This window comes from Arvicanthis niloticus, chromosome 20 (genome assembly GCF_011762505.2).
Source record: "Arvicanthis niloticus isolate mArvNil1 chromosome 20, mArvNil1.pat.X, whole genome shotgun sequence".
NCBI classification, from domain to species: Eukaryota; Metazoa; Chordata; class Mammalia; order Rodentia; family Muridae; genus Arvicanthis; species Arvicanthis niloticus.
The window spans coordinates 12,471,005-12,487,195 of NC_047677.1; the positions used below are offsets into that span (position 1 = coordinate 12,471,005).

Genomic DNA, 16,191 nt, shown 5'->3' on the forward strand with positions numbered 1-16,191 from the left:
TTTTGAATTGTTTTTTCACTTAACAAAAGTGTTAGTAACAATTCTCTATATAGGATAGAGTACTGAAGTCAAGGAGCTTTAAATGTGACCATGACTGACAAAGAGCCCAATGCAAGAACTAGATACTTCCTTCAAGTTATGGTAAATATGCCCTTGAGGCCTGTTTTCAATACAGCCTAATGCAATTGCTCTTGGTTTTGGGGTTGTTTGTTTGTTTGTTTGTTTGTTTTTTATCTAAGCCCCTACTGCTGAAGATGCTATACACACTGATCACAGGACACAGAGAGATCAAGTTCATGCTGATTCCCTCTTGCTGGTTAGCTTTCACAAAACTAGAAGGTGCTAAGTAGAAGATGCTCCTGGGGGACAAGAGGCATTCACAGTCTTTCTCAGCTGTGTGCCTTGCTGCAAACTACAATAATGACCAGCATGACACGATCTGGTCACAGGTGCAATACTAGGTCAGATGCCATGGGCGTGACCAACCACTTTCTGCTGGCAATTAAGGTCCACTCCACAGAAGAAAACACATGCTGTACTGTAGACCTGGCAAGGAGCCATCCCTAGGGAGCTCACAGGCCCCATGAGTGAACCTACTACATTATGTTGCTACGTGGATACAGTCTCAAGCTGCCCTCAGACTTCCGCGTCCCTCTCTGACCAAAGACTAGTGCAGCTCTTACACGCAGCAGAGCAATGCCTTTGTTCAGAGGCTGGTGGCTAGCCCAGAACGTCGTAACTGGTCAGAGTGCTCAGCTAGTGGAGTGGAGTGCTCAGCCATAGATGGGACATCTGTATCACACCGCTCCCTAAGGCGCAGGGTCACAGGAGGCGGAAAGACTGCAAGAGCCATAGGATGAGGATAATGGAATCAAACCCCTCTCTTCCAGACATGACAGGACCACTGTACTGGCGAATTCTCAGCAGCTGTATCTGCCTGCAGAAGACCTGTCCAAGAACAAGCCGACCAATGTTCTAGTTCAGATGGGAAGGGGCTTGTGAGCCACCACCCTAACTGAGGGGCCACCGTAGCTCGACGGCTTCTGGAGGCTGGGGAGACGTGGGAGCAATCGGTTCTCTTTAAGGATATGGCTCCTGATGGCTGGGCCACACTCCACTAGACGGCCCCACACCCTCAAGTAAAGGAGCAAATAGATGGCAAACCTGATCTTAGTGGACTATTTAAAAAACAAGAGGGGGGGCACAAAACTGATGAAGGGGAGGGAGGTAGGAGTGGATCTGGGAGGAGCAGAATGGGAAAATATGATCAAAATACAGTGCACGAAATTCTCAAAGAATAAAGATACTTTTTAAAAACATGATCATGTCTTTGAGCCTTTTACAAATATTCCACATTTTAATAAATCTACAGTCTGAACATTTTTAATATGTACAGCAATATAAAATATTATATGTCACTGATTTTTAAGTCAACTTTAAAACAAATACCACCTATATATAACCTATAAGAATAAAAACAAGTCATGTATATGTGTGTGTTATATACATAAAAAATCAAAAGGTATTATTTACTGGACCATAAAAGCACATACTAAGTTTAAACACTGAGATTTCTTCTCTATGTTAAAACTCTTTAACCTACTGCAGAGAAGACGATTCAGTAAGTAAAGTGGTGTTTGCTACATAAGTTTCAGATCCCTGGAACCCGTGTGAGAGCCAAGAACAGAGGGGTGCATCTGTAACCCCAACTTTTGAGGTGACAGACACAGGTGACTCCTGGAGAATCACTGGCCAGACATGGTGAGTTCATGTGCATGAGAGATACTGTCTCTCATGGAAAAATAAGGCAGAACAAGCAAAGCCAGTATTGAGTCAACCCCTCAGAGACACAGGAAGGATAAAAGTGGCTATCCTCTCAGCCATCCCTAGCTCTCTGAAGATCTTCCGTGTGTCGCTGCGAGCCTGTCCACAGGTGTCTGCGAATATGAGTGAGTAAATGCTCATCCACAGAGCTTCGCATCCACTTCACACATTACCCGGCCACGCGTTTTCTCACTCCGCAATGTATTCTAGAAAGCAGGCTATAGAGAGCTGTGTCACACAGTAACTGCTGTGTGTGTAACCTGCTTCTCAGATCACACCCACTCGTGTGGAGGATTTTTACACACACCTGCACCTATGCAAGTGTCCCCAGAGGATAAGTTTCTAAGACAACTGTCACACCAAAGTATATAGTTACACTGAGTGTCAATAAATACTGTTAAACTCTCCACACCCATAAAGGCAAAGAAACAACTGAGAAAAAGAACCCACTGTCAATACCTGGTTTCCATATGCATCTGTACTGAAGACAAACCTGCTCACACACATGCAAATACCATGTACATACATACATACAAATAAAAAAACTCCTGAATATCTAACTTTTAAAATATACAATACTGATTCCTGTACATGGTTCCATCACTTAGTTTACATTATCAACCTTTTCAAAATGCAAATGCTTAGCTTCTACAATCAGCTAAACAGTAGTCTAAGTTACACTAATAACCAAGACATCGCAGCACTGGACTCCAATGAGTCTTTCTAACTCAAGTCTTAATGCGTTAGTTTGTTTAACTCCACTGTTTTCATCTACTTGCAAATGACAAAGTAAGTTTTTCTAGCAAATGCTGGAATAGTTTAGAGAAACTGGCATCAGGCCATTCTGAAGAATGACTAAGGCAAACTCTGGATACTTACTTTGTTATTTTGTGTCACAAGAATACTTCCGCCCCCAGGCTTTAAAGGCACCTCTTCCATAGCTCCAAACACATCAGTCTCAACAGAAAAAGTCAGCTCTAGACCCAGGTCACTAATATCATTATCTAAAATCCATTGCAAATTTTTGGCATATTCTGGATCAATAGATGCTACATCTTGGTAATTTACAGGAATACCTAAAAAGAAAATTGCCAAGACAGCAGTTACAACATAGGCGCTTCTGACTTCCCTTTACCTATTTAATAGTGAAATGCTGCCCTCTACAGATACTCTGAAAAACCACAAAATATAATCAAATTTGCAGCATGTTCTAAATGGACGCTAATTTCTAAATTTAGAAGTCCATTAAATTAAGCTGCTGCTCCCTCTTCATCTTTACAATGCTGTCTTTCTTTGAAACAGCTATTTAGGAAGTTGTTATAAGCTTCAGAATTGCCAATTACTTTAGGTATACACATAAAAAAACGGATGCTTTGTATAAACACATACACACTAAAATAGAAATGCAAAAAAATCTAAAGGTGATTTAAAAAAAAAAAAAAAGGCAGAACATTTTTTCCCTCTAGCCCCCAGAAACATTAGGAACACAGATGGTCTCTAATCAGAACAGTAATTATTTCAACAAAAATGGAAAAATGGGCACTACTTATCCAATCCGTCCTCTCTAAACGCTGCAAGAAAAGCAATGTAAATGTCTTCAGAAGTGAGAGTAAATCCATACCAAGAATGTGCTTGTAGAATGATCGTGTGAAGTAAATATTGACCAACTGCCTGTGATTCAAAGCTAATCCCAAAATCTGTCCAGCAAACCGGAAATAGTTCAAGTGATCAGGATTGACATAGGAGTTGCTATTGGGCTGAAACGTTGTTCCTATTGAAATAAATGCGCACAGTAAGATCTATATGCAGAAGAGAGAACATCACAATGCAGTCACTATATTCACATGTAACTCAGCATGGCTACCGTTACATTATGCAGACTCCATCATGCAGTTCTTTGTGGAATCTATTCAGAGACAGTAGAACTGGAAGTATAAAAGATAATCATCAGATCAGTTCACACTTGAGAGAAAGTTATAAAATACTTCTGACTGACGCCAAAGAGACCCTGGTAAATACAATAAAAGATCTCACACATATGCAAACATTCTTCTAGGAACTGCTAGGGACTGCAGCAGTGACTGTTCAGCTATAAACCTGGTAGACACTGCTTTCGTCAACTGTACATGCCCAGTATTCACTAGATTTTGCATATTAAGATATACAAACTATGAAAATAACCATTCTTTAAAAATCTAATTACTGAATATGATGCCTATTAATACCAATCAATGACTGGAAAACTCTACCCACCTAAAGCTCATCTTGTTCTTTCAAATGACAAATAATGAAGTTTAAACAACTACTAATGATGTGAAAGTAAAAACAGCAACCGTATGGTCACCCAAAACTATACAGTAGTATGATTCCATCTTTATGAACCATATGAAATAGACAAATTTAGAATAGAGCCACAGTAAATTAGTAATAGAGGAAGCTGAATCAAAGGTACAGAGTTTCTACTCAGGTTGATGGGACAGTTCTGGACTTGGTGATGACTACACAGCATAGGAAAAGTACTTAGTGCTAACAAACCATCTACTTTCAAATGGCTCCAATGGTGAATTTTATATTTTACCAAAGAAGCAAAGGAGGAGGAGGAAAAGAGGAGAGAGAGGGGAAGGGGGAGGAGAGAAGAAAGAAAGACAAACTGACTTCCAAAAAACCTAGCAAAATTGTGAAATCTAAAGCCACACCTTGACTTTAAACACACACCCCCCTTAATCCTTTTTCTGGCCTTTAATGTGAATTACAAATTCATTTATTCATCGAGGAAAATACACACTGAGTTCGTGCTTTACACTACTTTTCTAGAAACAAGACAAACAAAGACAAACTGATAAAATGAATGAGATAGCACCAAAGCAAAGTGGGCAGGTGTTAGAAGATGGGTGGCTAGTCACCTCGAATACTTGCTGTTTCAGAGGCCCTTCATTTGTCTGTGCAATACTGAATTAAACTGCTGTTTACTTAGGTGCGAAGAAACAGATTTGGAAACCTGTTTGTGACTGAATGATTTAAACAGGTATGTGAAACACACCAGTCACCCTGAATTGCCTCTCATCATGATTTCCTATTGCAAGGTCAGAGGAGACGTTGACAGCCAAAAAAGACTTCAAAGATAGATAACCGTAATTCCAAAAGTTAGTCTGAGAATAACCATACTCTTACCAATTTATGTGATAATACTTTGGTTATAGATAAACTGACAGATTCTGGTGACTCTACTTTCTTCTCCCAGTTCTGCATATTCCTTCACTATCTACTAAGTTTCTGAAAAAGCTGGTTCTTAGAAAGAATAAACAAAAATAAACAAAAAACCCTAAAAATAGTACATAGGCAAAAACTTTCAGCAAAGTACCTTGAAAACTACTTAAAATAATAAAGGTTTATGTTAACCCTGACAGCTTAAGGTTCAGTATTAAAAACCGTTTAACTGGGCCTAGAGTGGTGCTCAGTGGTAAGGTGCACTTCCTGCTTTCCAGAAGATCAGAGCTCAGTTTCCAGCACTCATGTCTGGTAGCTCACCACTGCCTGTGATTCCAGCTCCCGGGGAATCCAACGCCTCTGGCCTCCATAATCATCTCCACTTGCATGAACATACCCACACACACACTCACACACATACACATAATTAAAAATAATTTTTAAAACTATAAAAATATTTTTAAAATTATTTTTAAAGTAAAAAAGGTTTATTAAAATGTTTTCAAGAAATAGTGAACATTATTTCAGGAGGAAAATCCTACTACATAAGAAAATATTTCGAAAACATAAGTAAGAACATCTAAAATTTACTGCACATTTCCCATCTGCCAGGGGCTGAGCTGTGATCATGTATCAACTAACTCAATTCTTATTCTAAATTACAGGTTATCATCATTACTAAGTGAGAGATCTGAAGCTCAGAAAGGTTAAGTTCCTGGCCCAATATTCATAGAAAGAAAAGTCCAGAGCCAGGATTCACACCTACCATCATCGCAAAGGCCAACTAAACAACTTTCAACCACTAAACTACACTATGTATTGATCTTAATCTGACAAGAAATAATTTTACAATACTATAAATATTAGGTTTATCTAACATTCCCCACATCACAAATTCTAAATCCTAAATTTAACCCCTTCATGACAATCAAACCTGTAACAGGGAATATTTCACTGAGTTTTAAGTTACTAATACTATGGACGTCCCTGCCCCACCACTGCTAAGAAAAGACTCACGTGAACTACAGAAATAACAAATCAACACCTTAGTCTGTATGAGTCTACAAACAGCTGTCACCAGCACCATTAGGAAGTACTCTTAAGGACTCCACATATGCAACTCAACTGACCCACAGTAAGGAACTATAAAGAAAAGAAGTAAGACTATAATACACTGAATCTAGCTTTAAAAAAAAAAAAGGCCTGTGTAATTAAGATTGGTGTTTTATTAAGCTTGTCATAAAAATCACAAACAGCAAATTCACCTCACAGCCAACGATCAAAGGTTCCAGGGTTGAAGCAGGCTGCCTCACATCCCCGCGTAACTAATCACTGCAGGTGTGCCAGAGACACTGCTGCCCGGTGCATGGCCACGGCCTATGCTTCCCTCCTGGTGCCCCCTTCACTCTTATCCTTAAACAGACATGTGGCCCTCTTTGCTAGCAGCAGTCAGAAGTTATAATCAGTAAGGTACTCTCTTCTTTCAAACACTGGGGAAATAGTATTTTCAACCCAATCTTCACTTCAAATATGTGTTATTAAGTTAGATAATTCTCAAATACACCTCCCAAAATGAGTTGTAACTACTAGTGTTTAGTTTACAGTATCATATCATATCTTTATATAGTTGCAAGAACCGTTTCCACAAGGGTTCATCATATTATATACTTAAGTACATGCTTCTCAGTTCTTCAATTTTGATCTCTTAAAAGGACTAAAAATAAAGTCAGTGAGATGAAACATCACAATTGATAGGCTTTGATTTTCATGATAGATTTTACAAGAAATGCAAATAGGGTTAGCAAAAATTCTGTTTCCAAATAAAAATGTAATTAAAATCCATCTACTACCATTTTATAAAAGAAAATGTTATCTAAAAATAATACAGTAAGGCAGTCGAAGACAGAAACAAATAATCCTTAAAGTAAATAGATTCTAAGGTTCTCAAGAGAACTTTTTAGGCCCTGAGACAAGCATTTGGAAACTGACTGATTAGAAGAAAGCTATGTGACCGAGCAGCAAACTCTGACTTCAGCTTTCTCCTCTGAGACATGGGAACACCCACCTAGACATCAGGGCTATTAAAGGAAACAAAGTTTCCTGATAGTTTGAGGACTATGACAGACACAGAAAAGCTCTAGACGACATAACTTACCATCTGCTGACTGGGTGAACAGTGCATAATCAGGATTGACTATTTCATTAGACAGAATATCAAACCACTCACGCACAACACCTTGACCCTGAATTCAAGAAAATAAAATTTAGCAACAAAAATATATTGTATTTAGTGCTTTTATCTTAAATAATAACAAAATTTAAATGATACTCATTTATTTATTTAAATGATACTTCATTTAATGTGTTCCAGTCTATATACCCACCATGCCTTCTTCTCCATGAAATCGTACAGCAATCCCCTGCTTTAGCTTTGCACAGTTTGCTTTTGATACAATTTCACAGCTACTCCTAAAAATAGAATCTAAATATGTAGTACTGGTTAATTTTAATATATTGAAACTTAAAATAACACTTTGAGGCTTATCTATCTATCAGTGTCTTTGTTACACATACCTCTGTGAACCAGGAGGATATCATTTTCATTCACTGGTCTGTGTACCATATCTGAGTCTGGCTGTCCTGAGTGCAAATGTTCATAGAACCATTCACAGCGATCTTTAAATGGCTATCCCAAAAAATGACAGTAAAAATGATATCAGTATTTAAACCACAACCATTAATGTTCTAACTTTTCAATAAACATTTGCAGAAAAGTGATCTTAATGAAAATACTTTAATGTATTTATAATTCCTGTTTTCGACAAAACTGACAAATTATGTCAAAAAACTTAATATCAGATATGTAATAAAATATTCTGTTTCTTTTAAATCTAATATTTATATGAATACATTTTCATATCCAGAAAATTTATACTGACTATATCATTTAATTGTTCAAAAAGTAAGCTTTGAGCTTGAAAAATAACTCAGTAGTGAAGAACACAGTTCCTGCAGAGGAACTGAGATAGGTCCCAGCACCTGCATCAGGCAGCTCACAAACACCTGCACTCGGCTCCAGGGGATTCAATGTTCTCTTTTGGCTTCATAGACACCTGTACTCAAATGCACACCTGTACCCACATGCACACCTGTACTCACATGCACATAACAACACACATACACTCATGTATACACATTACTAAAAATAGGATATTTTAAAACTATTCTTTCATACATAGTTCATTCTTATTACTTTTCTTAGGAATTTAGACAATAGATAGACAGAATGTTATCCTTTAGCCTGCCTCTCCTTTACCTTAAAAATAGAAAATTAAGAACTCTTAAAAAGTGGAACAAAGCTCTATATTTTACTCATCTGCAAGGGAAAGCAAACTCAAATTTTTATGGTTGTTTAGAAATTAATATTAAAGATATATGCAAATACTGTAAGTTACTGAGTATATAAGAATAATAGAAATTTTAATTTCAGATGAAAATTTCTTTACATAGTTAAAATGTTGAGGTAATATAGAATAATATACTATGTATATAATGCCAAGTTCTCAACAGTGACAATCAACTCACTAAAGACTAAAAAACTATGCAAAGGATGGGAAGAAAGGCTTCGCTGGACCACAGTGTGAACTATGACTTTAAGTTGAGTAGAACTTGCTCAGGAGGCAGGAAAACAGGCAAATCAATTTAAGGGAGACAAGGAGAAAAGCACAGAGGGTGAAACTGGGTCCTTTTGAAAGATGTTGCGAAGATACTGGCATAACTGGAGATGTATCCCTAACATGTTGAAGGAGGAATGATTGTGAAAGTCCCTGAGCACATAATTAAGGATACTGAGATCCACATAAAGATACAGGAACTCAGACAATCAGGTATAGGTGATACTTCAGTCCAGAACCCTATTTTGTTCTGCCTTCTAAAACCACACTTGACACACACACACACACTCTCAAAACAATGTACCAGGAAACCTGAGAACCACCTCAAGTCCCCAGCAGTACTGAGCTATATGCACTTCCATCTCTGACCGACCTACAGTACAGATTCGTGTATTCAGGTGAACTTCTAATATATCCAGTACAAAGAATTCGAGGATAGATCTGGCCTGAACTGGTTTTAAGTTCATGAGCAGTAACTGTTTCCTCAAGTAAAGTTTTCAGGAGAATCACCTATTTACTATCTTATGCCTATGTATAATTAGACATGCATATGATTAAAGTCAGATACATTATGGGAAGGGATTATATATTCTACAGTATTAATCAAACAGGAAACTGCCCATGAGTCCTGAGCAACCAAACTCCATAAAAGGAAGACCCTAACAACAATGTGACTCCTAAACACTCTAACTCATGGGGCCCACAGTCAATCTTGACAGTGTCACCATTTATAATCATACTATCACTTCCTTCTAATAAAGGCAACTTGTCGTTTTTGTAAATTTGGACAAGTCCTTATTTTCAATTATTTGGTTAAGAAGCCAAGAGCCTGGAATGTTCCAGATCCCCACTATTATGGTCACTTGGTCAAAGGAACCATGGTAACCATGGTAATCAAAGAGTACAGAATACAGAAAGATCACACAGGAAGCTGGGATGGGGTCTGGTTGCAGTTGAAAAGAGAGAAAATAAAGTAAATGTGGCCGTAGTGTTTTAGTACAGCAACAGTAACCTGACAAACACACTTCCTTTCTTAAGTTGCTTCCTGTCAGGGTATTTTCTTGCACCAATAGGAAAGTAACAATAATATACTAACTACCTTTTCTAAGGGACTGCCAACTTCTTCTATTTTGTGGTTTTCTGGTGACTAGTGGTTTAAGAGGGGAAAGATTTTATATTTCGGTATGAATACTATTAGGAAGAGGTTTTAAAATTAGTCTTTTTAGCAACATGGGCTATACCTAGCCCACCACCCCCCCAACACACACATATGTAGCAGATGTACAGCTTGGTCTTCATGCAGGTCCTGAACAACTGAAACAGGGGCTGTCCCTGAATCTATTGCCTGCCTGTTGATCCTGTTCCCCTAACTGGGCCACCTTGCCTCGCCTCACTGGGAGATGTACCTGGTACCAAAGTGATTTGATGTGCCATGGTGGGTTGATACCCAGAGACGGGGGGCTAGGGGGAAGGTCTCCCTCTCCTCAGAAAAGAAGGGGATGGGGATATGGGGAAGAGGTACTTGAGATGAGACACTGGGAGAAGTTAGGGCTCTGGTCAGGATGTAAAGTGAATGAATGAATGAATTAATTAATTAAAATCAGAATTTTTGTGAATTATATGGGGAGGTACAGTCACTCAGAAAGCTGAAATATAAAAGCATACCCCTTCAGCTGTACTGGTATTATGCATCTATATTTTGATCTTACAGATACTTTTGCTTGCTATTCTTTCTTTACTTCAAAATGTTGGCAGTATATCGTTTTCCTGAAGCAAAGTCACTCCTTAACACCCTAGTAAACATGAAAGACTCTTCCATCTGTCAATCAAACTCAATAGCATCTGATGCAAACCTAACTTTTAGAACTGTATCTTATCTGCGGCAGGCACCAGTGTTCAACACTTTCCTATTTTCATGCTCTCATCCTCACAATGGCTATGATACTCATCTTCTCTTTCACTCAAATTAAAAATTCACAAGTTTTTCAAGCTTTTCAGAGTCACTTTAAAATCTACTTCCTTTTTGAAATCTCTTCACTATAACACCCAAAGAAATCTCTTCTCTTAAAAGAACCTAGTAATATGACAATGACTAACTTATAGACAGAATAATTATCTTCCCTGTTGGATTTGGTTGCAATCTCTTGGAGGGTCTGAAGAAACAGCTCACTGATTAAGATGACTGGGTGTTCTTCTAGTCCCAGTCCCCATGTGGTGGCTAACAATTGTCTGTAACTCAAGTTCCAGAGAATCCAATGCTCTCTTTTGGCCTCCACGTACACTGTATTCATGTGGTATACACACATACATGCGGGTAAAAACACTCATAAAAATAAATATTTTTTAAAAGATCCCCTTTTAAGACAAGTATTTCTAGCTCCAAAACTACCACAACATACCAAGAACACACTGTAGTCTTTAGTCTTTCTGATTCCTATGGTCTCCGGGTTTTAGGTGACAAAATCAAGGACCCATGGGAATGCAGCTCAATGGCAGTGCTTGCTTTCAGGCTGCACAACAACTTGGTTTAATCCTCTGCACCAGGTAAACCAGGTGTGGTGAAACTCGCCTTAATTGAACACTCAGGAGGAGAAGAGACAGACAGGGGATCCGAGGAGAGGCTGGCCTGCCTGAGAACCTGTCTCACAAGTTTTAAGTTATTAAAAAAAAAAAAAAAAGCAAAACCCAAGGTTCAAAGCTATTTAAAAATATGGCCATATCACATAACTAATACAGAGCAAAATGAGCTTTCCCTCGCATATTTCATGAAACACAGACAAGTGGAAAAAACAGGTAGACCCCTAGTAGAAAAAAGGCTGTCCAATGAAGAACATTTGGAGAACTGTCATGTTAAATCACTATTTTTGCAAAAGGGTTTAAGAATCCTTTAACATACTACTGATGTGTTTTATAAATTCCTAAATGGCCTAGGTGTTATTTCCTAAATGTATTTGGAAAGAAAAATCCTTTCCTCAAAGACTTTACAAAACTAACTAACCTATTTTAAAATGTGACAATGTATTGTTATCCGTATACATTCCTTTCTACATAGTAGACACACAACAAGCATTCCTAAAATAGGAAAATCAATTTCTCATACTAAACTACCATGGTTTCCATCTTTCATGCAGTAATTTTCAAGTAAAATTACCAAACAAAATTTAAAATCTAAAAATTAATTTCAGAGGTCTGGAGAAATGGTTCAGAGGTTAAGAGGAGCAGGGTTCCCAGCATGAATGTGGCAGTGTACAACTCCAGTTTAGGGGACCTGATACCCTCTTCCGGCCTTCACAAGACACCAGCCATGCACATGGTACACAGACATAATACCCATATGCACAAACATAGAAATATAGTATTTTTTAAGTGACAAAATTCTAAAAATTACAATAATAATAATTTAAAAAAATATTTCATTTCCCTGTATCTTTTCCCTGTAAAGATGAATAAAGTCTGTACCTGTGCTTTTATGATATGCATGAATCTTGACATCAATTCAGGACATTCAAGAAGAAAGTGAAAATGGTCAAATATAATTTTGGGATTTCTAAAAGAAAAATAAAATGAACAATAATTATCATTGAGTGAAATGCATATTCAGACATACAATGCTGAAGTAGAAGAAAAACATAGTAATCTCTACCTGCTATACTTTTGTTAATGCTGAATACTATTTTGAATAATAACAGAATTAATTTTATCTGTTTAAATGAAAATGTATAAATAGAGAAAAGGCTGCCAAGACAGTCCAAGCCTTACCATATTCATTATCTTACCCACAAAGCCTTACCTATTCACAAAACATTTTAACACCTCATCATGCTTGCAGACAAATTCAATGAAATGAGGCGAAGTCATTCTGGGGTGTGGGGAGAGAAAGCAATCAGAATACACAAAGTTGGCGATACAGTATGCAAATCCAGTACAGTAAGGGGAACTGGCTTCTAGACAGAAAGGAAGAACTATATATCCTCCTTACCAACTTAGGCAGTCTGTACAGTGACATAATACCTGTAACGTGGTATTAACAAATGATAAACAAGTGACTACTAAAATTATAAAACTTAGTACAGCTCTTTATGAAGTAGCATTCACCAATTTACATAAAAATAAATGTATATACCTTTACAAAATGTCAATATTTTTACCAAGTCTGTATTAGTACAATGAGTACCCTAAGACAAATATGACTAGAACCTTTATAAAAAACTTTAAAAATTATGTCTTTTCTGAAATTATAGAAATATTGCAGTTTTTCTTCATTCCAAAGACAAATCATACTAAGCCGACCTTTCTTACCCTGGAGGCATCTGACAGGAACAGCACATGTAAAAGGCTTGAATGACGGCACTGAGCCGGTTGGCTGTCACAGAGATGACATCCTGACAGTCCACACTGGCTTCCTGCCTCCCTGTAAGCACATCTGGTTCGGACTCCCCTGGACCAGTGGACAGGCTTTCGTTGCTCCCAGACTCTGGGGGCTCAAATGCTGAAACAGAAGTGGCCTCTTGATCCTGGCCTTGTTGTTTCAGTAAAATAGAAGTGATATCCGTTGAGTCTTCTTTGTTCTTCATTAATTCTGTGGCTATTAAAACTAACCATTCATCCAATGAGTGCCAAAGCAATTCCAAAGGCTAAAAAGAAAAGAAATGGGCTTTTAAAACAACATTCTTAAAGTACATTCATTATTTTTTTAAAGAAAAAGACAAAACTAAACCTCACTTACAGATGTAGAGTATAAGAAATTTATTCAAAACATTTTTATCTTCCCAAGTCTTAGTAAAGCATAAAGGTAATCAAAGTATACAAATGTTAAAAAAAGTATTCATTTATTTAAAAAGTATGTGTATTATTCCTATAATTTATAAAGGAAATAAAATCTAACAAAAACTTTAAGCAATAGTCCATTTTCAAGCAAGTACTTTTAAACCATTTATTGCCTTTATAATCCCCTAACATTTATTATCATGATGTCAACAATTTTCAACCAAAAGTATTTTTTACTTAAAAACCTGAAAATTGCTAAAACTCTGAGCAAACTGTTTAGTGCACAGTGCTTCTTTAAAAGCATTCATACCTTTTTAAATAACTTATAATAATTAAATTATAAGCTGGAACATAATGTAGATGTGTATATATTAAAATATACTTACATATACAGTTCATCTCTAATAATTAATAATTTTTAGAATTACCTTATTATTTTATTGTGTGGGTGTTTTATGTACATCCATAGCTATGTATGCGTATGTGTGTGCAGTGCCCAATGAAGCCCGCGGAGGTCAACAGATCCCCTAGGCATGGACTTACAGATGACTGTGAGCAACCATGTGGGTGGGTGCTGGGAACTGAACCTGAATCTCGTAGAAGCGCAAGTGCTTTTAACTGCTGAGTCATGTCTCTAGCACCAGTAACCAGTAATTTGAAAGACAAGAAGCATAATGACTAAATTATCAAACTAGAGACTTGGCAGGACAGTGAGATGGCCAGCAGATTAAGGCATCTCCCTGCATGAAACAGAAGAGTAACTGGCCTCTGAGTAAAAATAATCGTGACACAACTATTGAAAAGCTACAGACTGAAATAAAGTATTAGGGAAAGAATTAAAAGAAACTGGAGGAAAAAGAAAATCATTTGGAGCTTTTCTTTCTTCTTTGTTGTTTTGTTTTTCCTCATTTGTATTATCCTATTTTCTTAAGACATATATTCAATAAAGCCAAATTCCAAACTGGGTATGACTTTACCTCCCTGAGTATGTGATAAGAGAAGTCATTTGTTGGTTACTGAAGAGAGCATTGTGGAAATACCAAGCTCTAACTATAATAACTAGCCACAGGGAAAAAAGAACAAGATGAAAATCAGAAGCAAAGTACTAGGGCAGAAAGGGGGGGCTCTGTGATATACCACTTGTCTAGTAGGTGCCAGGGCTCCAGGCTTGATTCTGAGCATAAACAAAAATTAAATAAACTATTACATGTCATAATTATGGTGCTTGCAACATTTATTTATGGATAACAAAATATATTGGAAGCAAAGCATATATACCAATGACTACTGAAAAAGGTGAGCTGGGGGTGCGCGGCTCAGTGATACTAAGAGTACTTCAGGACTCAGGTTCGATTCCACATGATGACTCACACCTATCTCCACATATGCCACAGGGAATCCAATACCCTTTTCTGAATTCCTTGGGTACCAGGCATGTGACTGGTATACAGACATACATGCAAACAAAATATCCATACATATAAAATAATTAAGAAGAAAAAGAAATCAATAATAATAGGAAATATGTTAAGTAGGTTCCTTGACAGTACCAAAATAACTGCTTCATTTCATAAACTGAGTGATCACAGTCACAAACTTACATTTCTACACACAGTAACAGTAATATAACATAATCACATATAATTCACAAACAACCTTAAGTTATACTCTAAGACACGTGTGTGTGTGTGTGTGTGTGTGTGTGTGTGTGTGTCACATACACAACCCTAGGCTTACTGGGAAACAGTCTTAAGATCTCAAGATATTCTGAAGTGAAATCAAAATCAGACAGGAAATGCAACTTAAGTTAAAGTAGTACTTTGAAATCCTGTTCTCAACTAGATAATATCCCATGACACACACACACCCCCAAAAAAGGCACAGCTTACTATTAGGAAGAAAAGGATATATCACCATGCATTATACTCACTGGTCCAATAACAAAAACAATATTCTTCAAATACTGCAAGGCTGCTAGACACTAGAGAAAAATCTCTTAACACTGCAAGAGTGGTGAATGAAGTGTTAGGATTAACTTAAAGGACTTCTCAAATAAATCAGAAACCTCTAATAACAGGATGTTAGACTATTTCACCCACTAAAACCAAATGGCCTATAAACACACTCAATTCTAATAGAAGGCCCATTAGGTAATCCTAACAATAAAGTGACATGCTATAGTGCACAGTTAATGAGATGGCAAGTAGGAATCAACTGCTACCTTAGAATGTGGTAAAGGGAAAACGAAAAACGTATTTCCAGTCCAACATTACAGCAAATAGTCCAGGAGTTTACAACTTGATCACCCCACAATGAACTTAACGTGAATGCATAGCAACAGGCTCTAATTTATCTTTACATACAAGAAGTCAGATGGTTTCCCCATCACTCAAATATGCCATATTTAATTTTAAAAGCTAGACAGAAAGAGACTAACAGAAACTTTAACCGTTAATACTTAATTTCTGTAGCATTTTATTTTTTAGTCAACTTGTAAAACACTTGCAAATCAAATCCAAGAGTACACAAAAACATCACCCACTATGATCAAGTCGCCTTCCTAGAGACTCCAATAGTTCAACATACGTAAACAGATAAATGCAATCCACCATTTAAACAAACAGAAAGACAAAAACCACCTGATCATCTCATTAGATGCAGAAAAGGCCTTCAACAAAATCCAACACTCCTTCATTATAAAAGTCCTGGAGAGATTATG

General features: G+C 37.2%; 1 protein-coding gene across 5 annotated transcripts in view; it reads right to left on the reverse strand.

The window, feature by feature from the left end:
• Positions 1-16,191, reverse strand: part of Hace1 (HECT domain and ankyrin repeat containing E3 ubiquitin protein ligase 1) — a 119,788-nt gene that overhangs the window by 23,574 nt on the left and 80,023 nt on the right. For 4 of the 5 annotated variants that reach the window (XM_034524205.2, XM_076916896.1, XM_076916895.1 and 1 more), the window contains 8 exons: positions 13,005-13,339; positions 12,496-12,564; positions 12,165-12,252; positions 7,606-7,717; positions 7,416-7,513; positions 7,187-7,274; positions 3,446-3,595; positions 2,704-2,900 (listed from right to left, as the gene is read on the reverse strand). In XM_034524205.2, the coding sequence (XP_034380096.1) occupies positions 2,704-2,900; positions 3,446-3,595; positions 7,187-7,274; positions 7,416-7,513; positions 7,606-7,717; positions 12,165-12,252; positions 12,496-12,564; positions 13,005-13,339 (1,137 nt within the window). The remainder of the gene's footprint in view (positions 1-2,703; positions 2,901-3,445; positions 3,596-7,186; positions 7,275-7,415; positions 7,514-7,605; positions 7,718-12,164; positions 12,253-12,495; positions 12,565-13,004; positions 13,340-16,191) is intronic. The other variant, XM_076916894.1, reaches the window with a different exon arrangement.